This window comes from Geotrypetes seraphini, chromosome 19, assembly GCF_902459505.1.
Source record: "Geotrypetes seraphini chromosome 19, aGeoSer1.1, whole genome shotgun sequence".
NCBI classification, from domain to species: domain Eukaryota; kingdom Metazoa; phylum Chordata; class Amphibia; order Gymnophiona; family Dermophiidae; genus Geotrypetes; species Geotrypetes seraphini.
The window spans coordinates 38,637,576-38,656,894 of NC_047102.1; the positions used below are offsets into that span (position 1 = coordinate 38,637,576).

At 42.2% G+C, this 19,319-nt stretch overlaps 1 protein-coding gene across 4 annotated transcripts in view; it reads left to right on the plus strand.

The window, feature by feature from the left end:
• The window catches only part of LOC117352014 (protein phosphatase 1 regulatory subunit 12A-like), a 127,764-nt gene that overhangs the window by 44,831 nt on the left and 63,614 nt on the right, over positions 1–19,319 (plus strand). For all 4 annotated transcript variants that reach the window (XM_033927980.1, XM_033927981.1, XM_033927979.1 and 1 more), the window contains exons 4-7: positions 7,558–7,717; positions 8,742–8,886; positions 10,168–10,242; positions 16,052–16,143. In XM_033927980.1, the coding sequence (XP_033783871.1) occupies positions 7,558–7,717; positions 8,742–8,886; positions 10,168–10,242; positions 16,052–16,143 (472 nt within the window). The remainder of the gene's footprint in view (positions 1–7,557; positions 7,718–8,741; positions 8,887–10,167; positions 10,243–16,051; positions 16,144–19,319) is intronic.

Consider the following 19,319-nt stretch of genomic DNA (forward strand, 5'->3'; position numbering starts at 1 on the left):
CATATCCAACATTGTAGTGACATATCCAACACTTATCACTTTATTGTAAACCTTTACCTGTCCAATAATACACCTGCGTTCTCATTGGCTCTCTTCATTGGAGATGGGTTTTCCTTCCATTTCACTGTGTCAAATGCAGGTGCTTTGTGTTAGTATTCAGACTCGAGCTAGCAACCATCATAACATGCAAGGCACATTTAGTGCCCCTGGAAAAATACATATTTTTGGTTGGGAAGGAGTGGGATGGGAGATGGGGTTTGCAGAGCATACAGTAGTCTCTCTGTAAGAAACCCCTTCAAGCAGGTAATTTTCATGATTGTTTGCCAGATGGAACAATGACATTTATTAACATAAACCCTTTTCTCTTTGTATTTTTATAATTTGCCTGAGGATAAATAGATGAATATTGAATACCTTACTTACTTGGCTATGCCTGTTGTTAAAAATGTAGTACCAGCTTTATAATTAATATTTTTTTTATTGTATATTGCCGGCCGTCTGCACTGTTGCCACTTAGATATGTCCAAAGTATAAATATAGTACACATACAGCTAAAAAAAAGGTTTTGGCATGTTCAGCCTATCTCCTTTGGCTAGAACTAAACACGTGTGTTTATTGGTGGACTGTATGCTCCATATGCAGGGTCTAAATTTTATTTCGGAGCATACTTTCTGCTTCTCAGCCCATCCAGGTTTAGAGTGCTAGGGAGGCAGAGCTCACAACTTCAGGGTGGAAGAGGCTTGAGTATATACATACTGGATTGCAGAGGGAGCTGCAATTTGTTGCTCCTGACTGATGTCTGGGCTAGTTGGTAACAGAAGTGAGGGGATTTTCCCGTATATTTGAGTGAAGCCTCAGGGCTCCATAGCCTGGCGGAAGGTTGATTCTGATTGACAAGAGTAAGAAGCTACCAGGCCAAAGAGAAGGACAGAATTATGAAACTGTACCAAAATCAATTATATGTAATACAAAGAAATGAGGTACTAAAGAACGAGAGAAGATTAAAGGTCAAAAATTGGGCAACTAATGAATTTCAAGGACACAATCACCGAGGTGCAAAATCTGTGTCCTTAAAAAGGGTCCATGCTTGCTCTAGCGTTTTTACAGTGCTTATCCTCTTCTTAATCTTTTTTCCCACCATGAATCTCATCCTTTCGTAATTCCCTTTTCGGAAGTTCAGTGCCTTGGCCGTCGTTCTGGATCGATGTTTTGCCCCTGTGTCCAGGTTGAAGCGGATCATATTGTGATCACTGCTTCCCAGTGTCCCTTCTACTTCTACACCTTGCTTCGGTCCTCATAGTCCATTTAGAATTAAGTCCAAAATTGCATTTCCTCTCGTATTTTCCTTGACAAGTTGTTCCAGGAAGCAATAGTCTACAGCATCCAGGAACTTGGTCTCCTTACTTGGTCTCCTTCCTTTTCCCCTTCCACTTCTGTGCATCTCTCCCTTTCTCTCATCCATCCCCATGTCCAACATCTCTCTCTCTCTCTCTCTCCCTTGCATCCCTCCCCCCATGCAGCATTCTCTCCCTTCCTCCCGTCCACCATCTCACTCTTCCCCTGCCTTGTGCCCTGGGTCAAACCTCTCTATCCTCCCTCTATGCACCATCTTTCCCTTCCTCCCCTCCATTATCATGTGCAATATTTCACCTTCTCCCCTCACCATGCAAGTCTGTCTCCCTCCCCTCCCTTCTCTCTGTGCTAGCAACTTTCCTTCCTTTCACCGCTCACCTCCCTTTTTGCCAGCAATTTTTCTTCCGCTCACCCTCCCCTCTCCTGTGCCAGCAACTTTTCTTTCTCCCCTCACCTGGACTTTCTTCTCCCTAGTATAGCTTGCTTCATTGGGTCGTGGTATCAGCAACGATTCTCGCATGCTGCCTTCAGTTAACCCCTTCCTTCTGCCATGGTAGGCACCGTGTGGGAATCGCTGCTGTTACCATGGCCTAATGAAGCTGACACCATCCAAGATTCTGTGCAGGAAAAGGAAATTCTGCGTGACAAATTCTGCATTGTGCAGTCACACAGAATTCTGCTTGGGATCTTAACACGGTATACTGTCTCCCTTTGAGCCACTTAATCTTGCTATCTCAAACTTCTCATTTGGAAAGTCATTTTCTTCATTGCCTTCTCCTCTGCATGCCGTATAAATGAACTTCAAGCTCTTGTGTTGTATCTTCCCTATACAAGATTCTACCATGACAGGGAAGTGCTTTGAACTCATTCAAAATTCCTACTCAAAGTTGTCTCAGAATTTCACATCAACCAAGCCATAGTTCTGCCTGTTTTCTTTCCAAAGCCACATTCCCATCCTAGGGAAGCAGCTCTTCACACCTTGGAATGCAAATGTGCTCCGGCATAGTACCTGGATTGGACTAAACACCATAGGAAATCCTCCCGACTCTTGAGTTCCTCTTACCAAGAAACCCATCTGCACTTGACTTGTGGACTATTATCTCCTTCGCGTACACTCAGACTGGGTTGATGCTCCAGGGACGTATAACAGTCCACAATGTCTGAGCTATGGCTGCCTCTGTAGCTCATTTCTGCTCTGCATCTATTGTGGATATCTGCAAGACAGCTACTTGGTCCTTAATCCATATCTTTACTTCCCACTCCTGTAGAACAAAATTCCAGAAGTACCCAGGTGCCCAGTGCAGCTGTTTTTAGAACAGTTGCGAAACTCCAGTTTAGATAAGCAGTTCTGCAGAAACATTTTACTTCAAGAGTACTAACTTTCCACCCCTCTTGGCTTTCACCAGACTTGTGTTTATATATCCATTATTGTCCAGTCATGATCTGGCAGCTTAGGAATCCCACATGTGAGAATATTATGCCTGCTTGTTCCCAGAGAAAGCAAAAATACTTACCTTTAGCAGGTGTTCTCTGAGGATAGCAGGCATATATTTTCACAACCTGTCTACCTGCTCTGTTCGGCTTTTTAATTTTGTTACTGAACTGATGGTCCTGTGAGCTGAAGTCGGGCAGGAAGACACCAGCATTCATGTGGTAGGGGCACTGCCTAAAGATTTAAAGTCAACGACTCTTGGCTGTTGAGTGACTAAAAATGATAATGCAAATTTTTAAGAAAAGTCACTCTGTGAAGTCAAAATGGAATAGCTAAAATGTGATTCATATCCATTCCCTATCGAACTCTGCTCAGAGACATGAAGGCAGATACCACTACCTTACCACTTAATCATTGCAGTGTTCAATGCGAGTCAAAACTAATGCTAGTAGTAATTAGTTATACTTTCAAAACTTAAAGATGTACTAAAGTTTGTGAAACTTAGCTTTAAATATCACTGGTTTTGACGTGCCACGTTTCGGTACTGCTTCAGGGAACCGACATGGGATTCTACTCAGTTTTAAACATAGGGTGTTTATGTTTAAAACTGAGTTGCCTGCTGTCCTCAAGACACCTGCTACAGGTATGTATCTTTGCTTTCTTGATCAGCTGTTGAATATGAAGGTACAAATGTAAACTTATTTCTACAGTATTTTTAAAGATTTTGATATTGTGAAGATTGAAGTCTTTTGTTGTCCTCAGAGAATTTTCATACTGTAGTTCAAGCCCTGATGTTACCCGTTTCAGATTATATGTAGTAACACTGTTTATTTTGGCTCTCTAGTGATTATATCAAGGCATTTCAGCTAGCTGAAAATGCTACAGTCAGGTTGTTGGAATGTTGGAATGAAAATAAAATGCCAAAATTTGAACAATTACGTTGGCTATTGTTCATTAAATTGCATCGGTTGCCAGTAGAGGCTATATTTATTTTAAATTATGTACGAAAAGATAATATATGAAAAGGCACCACAGTATACACTGAACTGGATTTGTTTTCCAAAGAGCAGTAGGTCTAAAATTCTATGTGATATTTTGTTATTACAGTATAGTAACATAGTAACATAGTAGATGACGGCCGATAAAGACCCGAATGGTCCATCCAGTCTGCCCAACCTGATTCAATTTAAATTTTTTTATTTTTTCTTCTTAGCTATTTCTGGGCAAGAATCCAAAGCTTTACCCGGTACTGTGCTTGGGTTCCAACTGCCGAAATCTCTGTTAAGACTTACTCCAGCCCATCTACACCCTCCCGGCTATGTATATTTCCCAGATCCAAAAGGAATTTGTTTTAAAATAATATTTTCCATGGGATTTTCTTATTTAGCATCTGCAACTTGGAATGCAGTGCCATATCAAATCAGGAAGCTTCAGAAATATTTTGTAAGATGCTCAAGTCCTATTATTAAAAAAAATATATATATTTGGAAGTTTGATTGTACATCAGTTAAAACATTTGATGCTCTTCCCTGAGGATGCCTGGCTTCTTAAATCTTGTAATCCGCATTGTACTTCATGGTAATTGGGGGAAATATAAGAATCTTTTGCAATGTAATTTATTTTGTACATTTTAAATTAATTTCAGTGTTTTTTTGTTTTTTTTAAATGATATGGGGGTCCTTTTTCTAAGGCATGCTAGCCAGTTTGGCATACGCTAAATATTAGCACGCTCTAAACGCTAACGCATCCATTATAGTCTATGCACGCGTTGGCGTTTAGCGTGCGCTAAAACAGCTAGGGCACCTTAGTAAAAGAACCTCATAGTTTGGAGTCCCCCAATTTTTTAACAGGGGTTTTGCAGGGGTGTGTGCCACAAGGGGCTCCTTTTGCTAAGCTGCGATAGCGGTTTGAGCTGGCGTTAGTTCTAGCCGCGCAGCGTGGGTTTAGCGTATGCGGCAATTCGCGCGCTAAAAACGCTATCTATCGCAGCTTAGTAAAAGGAGCCCAAAGTGTCTTGTCCTAGGACAGGGGTGTCCAATGTCGGTCCTCGAGGGCCGCAATCCAGTCGGGTTTTCAGGATTTCCCCAATGAATATGCATGAGATCTATTAGCATACAATGAAAGCAGTGCATGCAAATAGACCTCATGTATATTCATTGGGGAAATCCTGAAAATCCGACTGGACTGCGGCCCTCGAGGACCGACATTGGACACCCCTGTCCTAGGATGTATAGTCATTGGATGTTCTTTCATTTAGGGCAGTGGTTCCCAAACCTGTCCTGGGGGACCCCCAGCTAGTCAGGTTTTCAAGATATCCCTAATGAATATGCATGAGAGAGATTTGCATACCTGTCACTTCCATTATATGCAGATCTCTCTCATGCATATTCATTAGGGATATCTTGAAAACCTGACTGGCTGGGGGTCCCCCAGGACAGGTTTGGGAACCACTGATTTAGGGTAATAGATTTGAGATATATACAGTGTGTGTATATGTATATATATATATTTGGATTTTTGCCAGATTGGATCCTACATTATGGAATGCATTTCCTTGTTTTTTGTATGTCATTACTGATTATCTTAGATGTTGAAACAATGTGAAAACTGGCTGGCTGGTTTATTTGCTAAAGTTATTAATAAGTGATTATTTTTGGCTATGGTTGCATGCATTTTATTTATTTAATTTATTATTGATTTATCAACCACTTTTTCATGAAGAGATTTCAATACATTGAATAATAATCAAGGCACTCTTAGGTATTTTCCCACCTTGAATAATTGGATTGGTGGGATGTAAATGATTTTCAAATAAATAACTCATTCTGATTTTTTTTTCGTGGTGGAACATGTAATCAAGTCTTTTATCATTCAAGAATGCGTGAGATAAGCACAAAGGACTTCTGGAAGGAAAGAGAATAGAATTAAAACAATTTAGCTGTGCTTAAATTTCAGATTCAGTAGTTGGGAAGTAAGGCTTTTATGGCCTTTATGGTTGGCTAGATCTGGTAGGGCTAGAATGGGCTTCAGTGTGACAATTCTAATAGGCAAATCTATATGGTCTGTGTCCTGAAAATGGTAAGAATAACTCAAGATCTAGCATGCGTATGTTGTTAAAGACTAGGAGTTTATCTTCTTGGGCAGACTGGGTGGACTATGTAGATTTTTATCTACTGTCATCTGCTATGTTACTGTATTAATACAGTTCAAAATGGCTCTGAGTCTACTGAAACTCATGAGCAACATAAACAATCTTGATGCCTTGATATATAATAATAATAACAGTTTATATACCGCAGGACCGTGAAGTTCTATGCGGTTTACATTGATTAAAAAGATGCTACAGTTTGAGTGGAATTAACAAAGTTAAGAGTTAGTGATTAACAGTTCTAAAGATCAGTTGTTGTGGACCAAGATTGTATGGTTCTTAGACAACCCCGCGAAAGACAAAGGCGCGCGCCAAAGAAAATTACAGTTTTTAGGGGCTCCGATTGGGGGTTTTGTTGGGGAGCCCCCCCCCCCCAGTTTACTTAATAGAGATCGTGCCGGCGTTGTGGGGGGTTTGGGGAGTTGTAACCCTCCACATTTTACTGTAAACTTAACTTTTTCCCTAAAAACAGGGAAAAAGTGAAGTTTTCAGTAAAATGTGGGGGGTTACAACCCCCCATGCCCCCCACAATGCCCCCACAACGCGACGCGATCTCTATTAAGTAAAGTGGAGGGTTCCCCCCCCACGCCCCCCCGTCGGAGCCCTAAAAACAGTCATTTTCTGCGGCGTGCGCCTCTGCGCTGCGCTCAATTGTCTGTGCGCGCCTTTGTCCCGGTGCGCTTTTGACCTGACACCAGATTGTATAGGTCAGTTTCCTAAGCACTTCAGGAACAGATGTGTTTTTAGGTGTTTCCTGAATTCCCCGTAAGTATTAGGCATGAGCAGTTGTTCTAGCAGTACAAATAAGAAACGATAGTTCTTGGTAAAAATTGAGTAAGGGTGTGTGAAAGGTTGTTGATCAGTTGAAAAGAGAAAGTTTCAAGTTTATTTATAATTTCTTATACCGCCTAATCGGGCCTTCTAGGTACAAAAATGCCAAAACCCTACGCCAAATTAATTTACAATATAAACAAAGGCAAATCTGGGGAAAATGGCAAACTTTTTATAGACATCGACGAACGGGAACGACAGGGAGAAAGGGTTGGAACTACAATAGATAGAGAGAAAAGGAAAAGAACAAAGGGAAGGGAAACTGAGGATTAAAAAAAAATAATCTTTCCTGAAACTAAGTCGCCCTTAAAAGGGCAGTTTAAGTTACAAAGGCATTGAGGAATAAAAATGTTTTTAACTTCGCCTTAAAATTGGCGAGACTTGTTATTTCGCGTAAGTGATTTAGGATTCTGTTCCAAAAAGAAGGGACACTAACAGAGAAAATTGTAGCCCTCATTATACTGATGCTGCCTTATTAAGAGCGAGTGATAGATACCTGAAATAACTGGAGCAGTGACAGAATTCATGCGTATTCGAGCCACATGCAGAGGGTGATGTGGTAAGACTAAGAGAAGAAATGACCAGAGATCAAGTAGTGGCTGTATTGATACAGAGTGGAAGGTGGGCACTTCCGATGAGTCAAATGACACTTTTCTCCCAACATTATCTTCAGTCCAAAAGAGAAGTATATTGGGACACTTTTTTGCAGGTCTTAGGTGACTTTCTGAGGGGCTGCAAGCTTTTCTTGAGGTCCAGTTCTGTTCATTACACTCAGTGTAATATTGTGTTTTAGGGATTGATTTGGAGGTGGCTCGTCAGGAAGAAGAACAGCTCATGCTCAGGGATGCCCGACAGTGGGTCAACAAGAGGAAACAGGAGGACATTAGACACCCAAAGACTGGAGCAACGGCACTGCATGTAGCTGCGGCTAAGGGCTATATGGAAGTAATGAAGTAAGTATGATTATAAACTCTTTTAAAAAGGGGAAAATTCTTTTTTTTTTCTTTGGATGGTACCATTGCTTTCCCCTTATCACAGCTTTCTAAGTTGAGATAGGACAGCAAAATAGCATGGATGTTTTGAATCAGAGACCTTAGTTGTAAGGATCTCTAATATAGCTTTACGACCTCAGCAAGAAGCATTTCTTTTATTACTTATAATCATGAAAATTTGCACACTATTCTAAGCACGGTTGATCCTAATGGAGTTGAAAGAAACATGCTTCGGAGATTTTAAAAGTATCCAAAGTAGTAATTTTCACCCTGTATTAGTTCAGTTTTTTGTTATGTCTTTTAAAGATACTGCAAGCATAGTTGTCCTGTGAAGTTAAATTTTCACTAGGACTCACAGCTCCCGTTGTCTTGAAGCTTGAGCCAGTTCATCAACAGCTACCTCTTGGCTGTATTGAATATTAACTTTTCAGGCCCTTAACAACATTAATGGAACCAGGCTGACCTACGGCGCATTCCGGAAAGCAATTAAAAACCGCACTATTCGACAAATTCATCTCCTAAACTGAAACCTCACCTCTTATTAAATTATATTTTCCCTCTGTCAATCTCGGTGTAATATGCTGTCCTTTTGTCTATTTCTTATGTAATAAGCTGTACCCCCACTTCTTGCTTTCTGTAATTCGCTGATTGTCCAGCCTTCTTCGATGTGAACCGCCTAGAAGTCTTTCGACTATGGCGGTATAGAAGAATAAAGTTATTATTATTATTAATTGTAAAAGAAAGATATATGGAAATTGTGCAGGGACTGTGGTTTGAGTGTTGGACTGGTCCATGAGACATATAGGGCTCCTTTTACGAAGCCGCGTTAGCTAACCCCCGCGCTAGCCAAAAAACTACCGCCTGCTCAAGAGGAGACGGTAGCGGCTAGCGCGACCGGCAAATTAGCGCGCGCTATTAACGCCCATAGTGTAGGCTAGAGAAATGGTGACACAAAATATTGGAGCCTTTGCTTTACTGGTTTCAGACTTCTCCTCCAGCTTGGATTTGATGTGAACATCTGCGACAATGACGGCTGGACTCCACTACATGCTGCAGCACATTGGGGACAGCAAGAGGCCTGTCGGCTCTTGGTTGAAGAGCTCTGCAACATGGAAGCTATCAATAAAGTGGTGAGGGCGTTGCCTATCCTTGAACATTTTTAATTGGTTGAAAATGAGCATAGTGAGAGTGGGATGGCAGTGAACCCATGTTTTATCCTTCCCTTGCCTTTGATTCAAACTCTGCCCATGAAAACTCAACAGTGCCATACAATTCTCACACATGGAATTGTAGAGCCTGGCACTCACCATTTCATTTTTCAGCCATATTCCCAAATGATGCCATACGTCAAACATATAACTAGTTGCTCATATTTTTCTGACTCATGCCACCAAAAATCTCTTGTGTATTTCATGTTTCTCCTTTTCTTACAAGTATATTCTATTTCTTTCTGTCTTGCTTCCCTTCTCTATTCTTGCTGGTCAGTATTTGTACTTCATCCCCTTCATATTTTTCCTTTCCATATCACTTCTTTCTTGGGATGAGACTAGAACAGAGAACTAGGAGTTGAGAACATAAGAATTGCAGCGGCCCTTAGGTCAAAGACCTGTGCCCTATTTGAGTCTAGCCTTACTTGCGTATGTTCTATTCCGGTAGGAACTTATCCAACCTTGTCTTGAATCCCTGATGGGTGCTTTCCCCTATAACAGCCTCCGGAAGAGCATTCCAGATTTCTACCAGTATCTGGGTGAAGAAGAACTTCCTTACATTTGTACGGAATCTTTTCCCTTCTAACTTTAGCAAGTGCCCTCTCGTTCTCGTCACCTTGGAGAGGGTGAACAGTCTCTCTTTCTCTACTAAGTAATTCCCTTCAATATCTTGAATGTTTCGATCATGTCCCCTCTTCTCAAGAGAGAAGAGACCCAGTTTCTCTAGCCTCTCATTGTATGGCAACTCCCCCAGGCCCTTAACCTCTAATTTCTTTGAGAGCACACTCTACAGGAGTGTGGCTTCTTCATAGCGGAATTCCAGGTTGTTCACCCAAGGAGATTTGTAAGACAGCTACATGGTCCACTCTCCATACTCTATTTTGTCCCACACATCATACGACCTTGGGGAACTTATTTTATCTTCTTGTTCTGTAAATATTAAACATAACTGGGTTATAGTAACATTCTCAATGTCATTATTATCTGTTTTCCCTGGACTCTGTCATGCAAACCCAGAACCAAAATTGGTAACCAGGATTTTCAGTCCAGATGTGAGTGTTACATTTTTGAAGAATATTTATTGTAGAACATGTTGGGAAACTGGAGAAAAGGTACTCCATGAGGTCCTAATAATAATCTTCTAATGCTCTTAATATCTTGATTTTTTTTTTGCTCACTTCGCCTTTACTTTCTGTCTTACAGGGACAGACTCCGTTTGATGTAGTTGATGAAAGCTTGGAATCTTTGCTGGAGGATCTGAAAAAGAAACAGAGTGAAGTAAGAGAGAGAAAAGAATCCTTCCTGTTTTTGTTCCGTCACCTCCTGCAGTCTGTGTCTACTCATCAGTCTTTCATCCCTGTCTTCTCTGGACAGACTGAGAACTTCCTTTGCCTTTCTATACAAATGGATCATGTCTGACTTTTTCCCCTTTTGCCTTGCTTTTGACTCTTCCAGTTTGTCATCTATGCAAATAGTCAGGGCCGGATTAATGGGTAGGCCCAGTAGGCACGTGCCTAGGGCCTGAAACTGTCAGGGGGGCCCGCTGAAGGAGGGTAAAAAGATGACTCATCTTGCAATTTTTTTTTTCAAATGTAAACGTCCCCCCTCCCCAACGGCATCAATGGTCCCCCCACCCCCGGCTCTGCTCCAGGAAGCTTCCGCGATGACTGCTGGTCCATCCCCTTCCGACATAACTTACTTCTTCTGAAGCAAGTAAGTGACGTCGGAAGGGTATGGACCAGCAGACGCAGTCATTACAGGACCTTCCTGGAGCAGAGTCGACAGCGTTGCCATCAATGCCGCCACCTGTTCTAACAATTTCTGCTTTCAGGCTGCCTTTTGCCAAGGAGTTTAGAGAGCAGAGCTGGCAGTGCGGGACCTTGTATTTGTTAGGAGGGAGAGAGAAAGGAGCATGGAAGGGTGCTGGAGGGAGAGAAAGGGGGCAGGGTAATATGGAAGGGTGGTAGAGGGAGAGAAGGGGAGGGCAGATGCTGATGGAATTGGTGTGCAGGGAAAGGGGAGAGAGACATAAGGGGGAAAGATACTGGATTCAATTGGGTTGGAGGGAAAGAAAGGGGCAGATTCTGATGCAATTGGTGTGCAGAGAAAAGGGAGAGAGATATTAGGGGGAAGGATACTGCATGGAATTGGGTTGGAGGGAAAGAAAAGGGACAGATGCTGATGGAAGTGGGGGGAAGGGAGAGGAAAGAGTGAAATGCCAGAACATGGGGGTATGGGAGAGGGAAGGGAAGGAGAGGAGAGAGAAGCCAGACCATTGAAGGAGGGAAGGGAAGAAGATGGATGCCAGACCAATGGGGGTGAAGGGAGAGAAAATGCCATATAGAAGGGGCAAAGAGAGGGTAGACAGTGGATGAAATGAAGAGAGTGACAAGAAGATGAAGAAAGCAGAAACCAGAGATGACAAGTTAGAAAAAATGTTATTTATTTATTTTTGCTTTAGGGGAGATGCATCGCTCTGTCTGTGATGTTGTATTGTATGCTTTTTGGTGGTTCAATTTAACCTTTGTCTACGTATTTCTATTTTATCTCCCCCTTTTACAAAATCATACAGCATTTTTTAGTGTTGGCCATGGTGGTAACAGCTCCGACGCTCAGAATTCTATTTGTTTGCTCTGATGAATGTATAGCATTCACTCTTATGCAATTTGATGTTTTTAAATTTTTTGTGTGTATCACTGAATGTCCAGTGTTCTTTTATGTTAACAGCTCAGAACTTATGGACTGTATATAAAAATAAAGTTTATTATTACCACTGTGGCTAAAAACCACACTACTTTTTTGCAAAAGGGGGAGGTGTTAGTGTGTGATTATATATTCCGTACTAGGCAAAGATGTTTTCTGTGTTCTGTGTGTTGGAAAGACATGGTTTTTTTGTTAGGCTTGACTGTAGGATTGATCTGTACTAGTCTGGCTTGTTTAGTTTTACAATGGGTGTATTGATGTACTGCTCACTGCAGTATGTAAGATGCTACCTCTTCCTAGGTACACTCTTGTGCGATGTGTGGATTGTTACTAAAAATCATGTTTTTCATACAGATTGGGGGGGGGGGTTAAAAATGATGGTCGCCGGGCGCCACATAGGCTAGGTATGCTACTATGCTGGGGTTTTGCTCTTTCCCTTGGAAAAAAAATGACACACTTGTGACATCGACGTCTCCTCTCTCTCGCTCGGTGCTACTAATTAAAAATAATAAAAATAGTAATACCATTGAGTGACGGCAGCGAGAAAGGGGCGGTGGCTGCTGTGCGGGGTAGGAGGAGGAGGCAGTGGCTGGAAGTGGCACATGGTGCAGTTCCGCGGGCTGCTCTGGGGAGGACTAGATCATAAAGTGAATCTCGCGGTGGTGGCTTTGGCTGGTTACAGCCCAGAGATCGAGGCGCGCTGCAGGTAAGCGAAGCTGTGCCCGGGGATCGTGTCATGGAATCCGGGGAGGGCGGGAGCCGAAGGCAGGTAGGTGCTCCTCATGTCTAGGGAACGCTGGCTGCAGAAAGAGTGGTAGACGGGGACATCATGTTTAATATAGTAACATAGTAAATGACATCAGATAAAGACCTGAACGGTCCATCCAGTCTGCCCATGACTTATACCCATTAAAAAATACATAATTAGATTAACTTGTCTCTTCCTTGGGGGCAGGGCAGGGCTAGGGTGTCCAGTGTACGTGTGTGCCTAGTAGCCCTCGAAGAATTAATCCTGCCCTGCAAATAGTACATATTTCATTTTTCACAAATATTTATTTTAGGTCTTTTACTAAGGTAAAGTGTGGGGGGGGATTGGGTTATTTGCTCCATAGGATGCACCCTCTTTTCCACCCACTTTTTGGGGTGGAAAAAGTACGTCTTATGGAGCGAAAAATACAGTAATTTACGTTTATTGGACTTTCCAGTCACCCATTATTTATCTTCCACTAAGTTATTGAAAATGTATATTAAGGATGTGTTGCAAATATCATTGAACTCGTTGGATATTAAAAGTTCTTGTTATTTACCTAGAGTAGTGAGACAGGTAAATCCTGAAGAGGGTTTTGATCATTTAAATTCCCCTGATAGTTTAGATTTATCTAAATTTATAGAATCCTCTCGGGATAAAGTTCTTAAAAGAGCTACGGTACTTTATTAATTACATTGGGCTCTGTAGAAATGAAGATGAAAATGTTAACAACGTATTAAAAAGAATGCACCCTTTTGTGCTCAAGTGATTCAAATGTTTCCCAATGTTGCCAAGCCTACTCAATTAAGATGAAAGGCTTTCCTTCAGCTTAAACCTTGTGTTTTAGCAATAGGAAGCACTTTTTCTTGAAATTTATTTATTTAAAAATTTATATACTGCATAAAAACTATGCGGTTTACAAAATTACATACTTGGTTACACAAGACGATCGTTCTTATATTTTTTTTTTTGAACCCTACTCATCTTGAATCTTTTCTTTTACCTATGGAATCTAGTATAGGGTGATTGATTAATTAATAGATAAAGTAATTTAGAGTTGATATATTGTTTAACACTGTTCACTTATGTTTTGAATTATGTAATATGGTGACAGTCCCTTAATTTTTTCCTAGTTCTGCATCTACATAATCTTCTGTACCACGTTGTTCTAGTCTTGGGTTTTTAACTCTCATTCATGTGCAGTCTATAGTGTGATATCTGCATCAGGATGAAACTTGTTGTTTGTTCAACTATTAATTCTGAAAGTCCTTCTGTGTATCTATTTATATACTACCTTTTCATAAAAAGATTCACCCAAAGTGGTCTACAATGCATTTAATAGTAATAAGGTACTCAAGTATTTTTCCCTATCTATCCGGCAGACTCACAATCTAGCTGGGGCAATGAAGGGATTAGGTAACTTTCCCAGAGTCATAAGGATCAGGCTGGGATCAAACTCGCAACCTCAGGGTAGTGCTGCCAGATTCACAATTCAAATCGATTTAAAATAAAAATCGGCCTCCCAATTCAGTGACTGACCCTTCCCCCTTGCTGGCCGGCCGCTGCCGCTCCTGCTTTAGAGGGGGGGGAGGGTCAGTTAGGAAGTGCTGGTGTCCGGCTTCCTCCCTAGCCTCCTACGCATCCAGGGCCGGACTAAAGGGTAGGCCTAGTAGGCACGTGCCTCGGGCCCGAGGAGTTCAGGGGGGCCCGATGTGCTGCTACGATGACATCACATCGTGCCTGAGTTAGGAGGCTGCAGGCGGCAGTGATAGTTCTGTGTACATATCCCTTGCCTCGGCAGACAATGCTGCTGTTGGTGCTTGCCTGCACTGTGGCCCATCTGCTTGCGGCCCACCCACCGGCTCCATTTAATTCCGCTCGCTACCGCTGCTCCAAAAGAGCCAGGCGCATGCAGCGATTGCACGCCGCCGGCCCATAAACCTTCTCTCCATCAGAATTGATGTCGGGAGAAGGCTTATGGACCGTTGAGTGCAATCGCTGCAAGCGCCTGGCACTTTTGGAGTTGCCGGGGGGGGTGTTAAATGGAGTCAGTGAGCGGTGGCGGGCAGGGGGTGAGTGGCAGGAGTGGCGGGTCAGCTTGGGGGAAGGCAGGGAGGCAGGCTTCGGGGGGAAAAGGGAGGATTCTGTGTGGGTCCTGCAGCTCTTGCCATGAGACTGGACCCACAGCAGTACCAAATGAAGTACAGTATATTTAAACATTTCTGCTGCTGCCAAAAGAGATCAAGTGTAGGCAGCCTCAATCAGCCTGATAGGAGAGCTGAAGGGAAGGAGGCAAGGAGTGAAGAGCCAATAGGGCTAGGCTTTGAAGGAGTGAAAAAGTACTGAACGAAGGATGGGAATGAGAAAAGAGACAGGAAGAGAAATATAGGCCTTTGGAGCTGTTTCCTCTGCCGCAATCCTGACTCTGAAGTCAGGCTGCTGAAATGAGGTAAATGGATGCACGGGAAATCAGGAGGAACACGCAGGCCTTCCAGGGGGCAGGGGGGGTGCAGTCCTTTGTGGATGCTGATACAAGCCTTCAGGAGGGACAAGCAGGCCTTCAGGAGTGGGATGCAGGCCTTCAGGGGAGGGGGGACCCTGTTGTAGAAGTACACAGAGGGAGGGAGGGAGGGAAGGGGGTTCAAAGAGACATGCATATGACTTTGGGGGGAAGAAATAATGGGTCTAAAAACAGAGGAGGGGGAGAGAGATGGTGGACAATGGGATTTAGGGAGGGAAGGAACAGAAAGGGAGAGAAGTTGGACACAAGGAATGGTGTGGAGGGGGGGATAGAGATACTGGATAGGAGGGTAGTTGGGAAAAGAAAGGGAGAGATGGTGGACCCTACAGTGGTGGGGAAGGAGGGAGAGATGCTGGATGAAAAGGTAGTTGAGAAAAGGTGGATCTGTGGATGGAGAAGAAAAAAGGGAAAGATGCCTGACCTCCGGGAGAGGGAAGGGAAACAGAAGGAGAGGACAGAGATGGAAGATGGATGATTAGCATGAAGAAAGAAGGAGACCCTGGCAAGCAAGTTATCAGAAGACAACCAGAGCCGTAGACCAACAAGATTTGAATATTGACCAGACAACAAAAGGTAGAAAAACTAATTATATTTTCTGTTTTGTGATTACAGTATGTCAGATTTGAAATGTGTATCCTGTCAGAGCTGGTGTTAGATCGCAAACGTGAGCTAGGATTTAACAGAGAGAGGAAATGTCTTTCTGTTTGTTTATTTTGTTTACACCACAGCGCCAGTGTGGTTAGGAGCAGGCAAAGGGGGTGAAGAGGCTATAAACCCACCAAGATGTTGGAAAAAACACCCAATTGGGCAGGAAAATCGAATTGAAAAATCGATTCAGTGGGCTGAATCGAACCAAATTTTTTTCCCCGGAATCGGGCAGCACTACCTCAGGGTGCTGAGGCAGCAGCTCTAACCACTAGACTTTTCTTCTGCTGTAATTCTGAATGTGTCTGGTCTGATTCTGATGATGATTTTTATCTGTGTTTCTCATCCTCCCTTTTTAATTGTGATAGTTTTTGGCTTGCGTCTTTTGTTGATTTTTTTCTCCTGCTGTGGTTCTTGAAATTTTTGGCTTGATTTTCTGTCTTCCTTTCTAATTTCATTTTATGGAGCAGTTGCGGCTGGAGAAGGAAAAACAGAAGAAGAACCCCTCGTTGATGTTAATCGAGACAAGTGTATCTCAAAATCCTGCAGGCAGGACAAGAAGGTAGGAATAGGGGAAGGCTGAGTGTTCAGATGAATGATATGAACGTTGGATTCCATTGTGTCAGTGTGAATGTACTTGCGTTCCAGATAGATGGATAATAAACTTGTATCCTAGCTTGTGGAAGGAATAGCTTCGGATTCAGTGAAGGACAGTCATCCATCCAAATACTGTCTGGGAAAGTTTGCTTTTTTGTCGTCGTTGTTACTATCATGCATCATTGTTTCTGTTTCTGCTACTGGCCCATACCCGGTCCAGAAGTATAATTCCTCTGAAATCTTTCCACGTCACCCTTACTATTGTCCTCTTATAACTGAATCTTCTGCCACCATCCCATTCTTTTTGTCTGAAGCCTACTTCGTTGCACCTCATCTGTTCTGTCCTCCTAAAACTTTTCACTTTTCCTAACCTTTCTGTCTTTTTTTCTTCAGCCATTCTTCTCTTTCACCATCCTGCCATTATCTGTTTGTTCTCTGAACATTTTCTACCATTCAGGCTCACTGTGTGAATTCTCTACCTTTATTTCAGCCACCTCTCTACTGCACCATCTTCTCTTTCCAGGTTCTGCCTTTCAGACATCCTCTTCCTTCTCCTCTATAGTCTTTGTGCATAAGAATGCACTAGCAGCATATTCCTCCAAAACTGATCTGGTTTTCCGTTTCAAGAGATCACAGAATTTTCATCCTTGTCTACTTCCTAAATTTTCAGGCAAAAGCTAAAAAGGAGGTAGAGTTTGATGGGGATAGCACTGTGTTATGTATGCTATGCTATCTGCCATCTAAAGTTCTTCTGTGGTATGTATGCAGGAGGCTTGTTGCTGCGAGTGGGTTTATGTCTAATTAATAAAAACAAATTTTCTCTTTTTGAATGTCTTATTTTATGAACAGTTGTGCATGTGCTGTGACAGGCCTCTCTCCTTGTGGTGCCTCGTCAGTGTGTGTGGCAGACAGTTGATGGAATAGCCATGCAGAATGTATTTGCATGTTCACCAATCACAGTTGACTCCCTTTGCTTTGGTCTCAAAGTCACGTGCACAGTCAGGAAGGTGGCGGCGGTAGTGGTATTGGTGAAATGGAAGCAGATGTTCACGAGTGGAAGAAGTTTCAGCAGTGTGTTTGTGGCTGTTTCTTTACCATTCTAAGGGTTTAGTTCACCACTGGCTGCTCTAGACTGTGGAAATCAATATACAGTATATACCTTTCCTCGCCGCACATGTTTTTCTATTCCTTTATCCTTTCCCCACACACTTCTCTACTTTGTCCTACCTATAAGCTGATTGCCTCCAGCTTTTCTCTTGTTCCCTAGTCATAATTCGTTCATAGCTGAATGTTATCTCATGCAAAAATATGTCATCATAAAACTTAAGAACAAATTTTCCACTTCACCCCTGGGCAGGCTTTGATGCTGGATCTTGGGAAGAATTTATCTTATACTAAAAATTTTTTTTTTTTTTTTTTTTTTTGCATTATACTTGACTCAGGTTGGAAATCTTCCAGACTCTAGTGGCCTATTGATATTCTCAGTCTTCCAAAATCATCCACTCCCCCATATGCTCTGGGGGTAGTTTGAAATAAAAATTATTCCCTCATTGGAATATGAGGATCAATTACTAGAAATATTTCCTCTGTTTCCTGCTGGAGTTTCCCTTTTCCTATTGATTTTTGAGGCTGACTAAACAATTTCTGGTCTCAGCTAGGAAATGCCACAGTCTAGTCCAGCCAGTGAAAGTGTACCACGGCTTGGAACGAGCATGTCATAAGAAACATGGTGGGCAATGCCCTTCTGGATGGAGTGATATGATCACCTGAGTGCTTTAGAACATTCTGTCTCTCTTTCTGTGTAATTGATTCTCTGGTTTTATGAGGCGAATATACCTCCGGTGGCTTTCCTATATTCAGACAATAAGAAGAAGATTTTCATAAGTCCTGGAGCCACTAAACTCATACTCTTCCTATCTGCCTGCCAGCAAGGTTCATGTTCAGCCCACACAAAAAAAAATTCAAGAAAAAACAAATATACTTCAGTATTTTGTTTCTTGAGCTTTCAGGCCTTACTTCAACATGCTATTCTTATTTTAGGCTTATTTTTTAAAGCAAAGGGTATAAGGTTTGTCTGTGTGGGGGAGGGTTTTAGATGAGAAGGGCTTGAAGGTTGGCTGTGGCAGTGAAGAAAGTGTAGGGTTAGTGTTATGAAATCGCCTAATGCAAAGATTCTCGGTAAAGGCTTTGTTTAGGATATCTCTAGATACAGGATCTGCAGTCCTTGAGGACCAGAGTTTAGTGTATTAAAGTTTAGTCACAATTGTCACCACCTGCACTTCCCCCTCCAGATGCCAGAGGGAGTATGTCATTATAATTAAATTTTAGTTCTGATGCCCAGTTTGTCTTAGAAACTTTTTTGTACCTACCTTCGTTAGAATGGTACCAAGAAGGGTATAGCAACTGATTTAGAAAGTTAGCGTGGTTTAATTTTTGAAATTTTTTCTTCAAAAATTTCTGCTGCTAAAATGTAGTTTATATAAAACATCACATCAAAAAAATACCAACTCAGTGTGCAGTTACTTGAAACCAACTTATGTATAGTATTTTAGAAGTGCTCAGAAGTGTTGCCAGAAAGACCACTGCCGGGGAAATTTTTCCTAATGGCTTGTCTCAACTACTTCCATAGAAGAATAAAGTTATTATTATTATTATTACTGACCAAATCCACAAATTTCATTTAATAGTGAAAAGTATAAACCAGTGTACTTATCTTATATCTTTTGAGTTCTGACGCATTTCGCCGAAGCTGCTTCAGAAAACCCGTACTGCTGAGAAACTTCAACATGCAGTCAGTCTGTGAAAAGAAAAAGATTATGCAGTCTTACCACTTCTAGGACTGAACTTAAGCCCTGGAGGTATGGAGAGCCTGGCAGGTACCTCATTACAAAAACTTTTGAAGGTGCTTCCCTAGTGGACCAACTTTCTTCTGCGTTAAATCGCTGTAACCTGGAAGTGACCATCATCATGTAAAAGCAGCTGAGATCCAGGCAGTTATTTCAAGCTGAATGAATCTCTGAATGGAAACCCGTAGCAAGGTACTTCAGAGATCCTCACTCTGATACCAGCACGAACACAAACAAAAAGATGGTTAATGCAGAAACACCCACCATTCAGCCTCACGGTTCAAACCTAATGGGG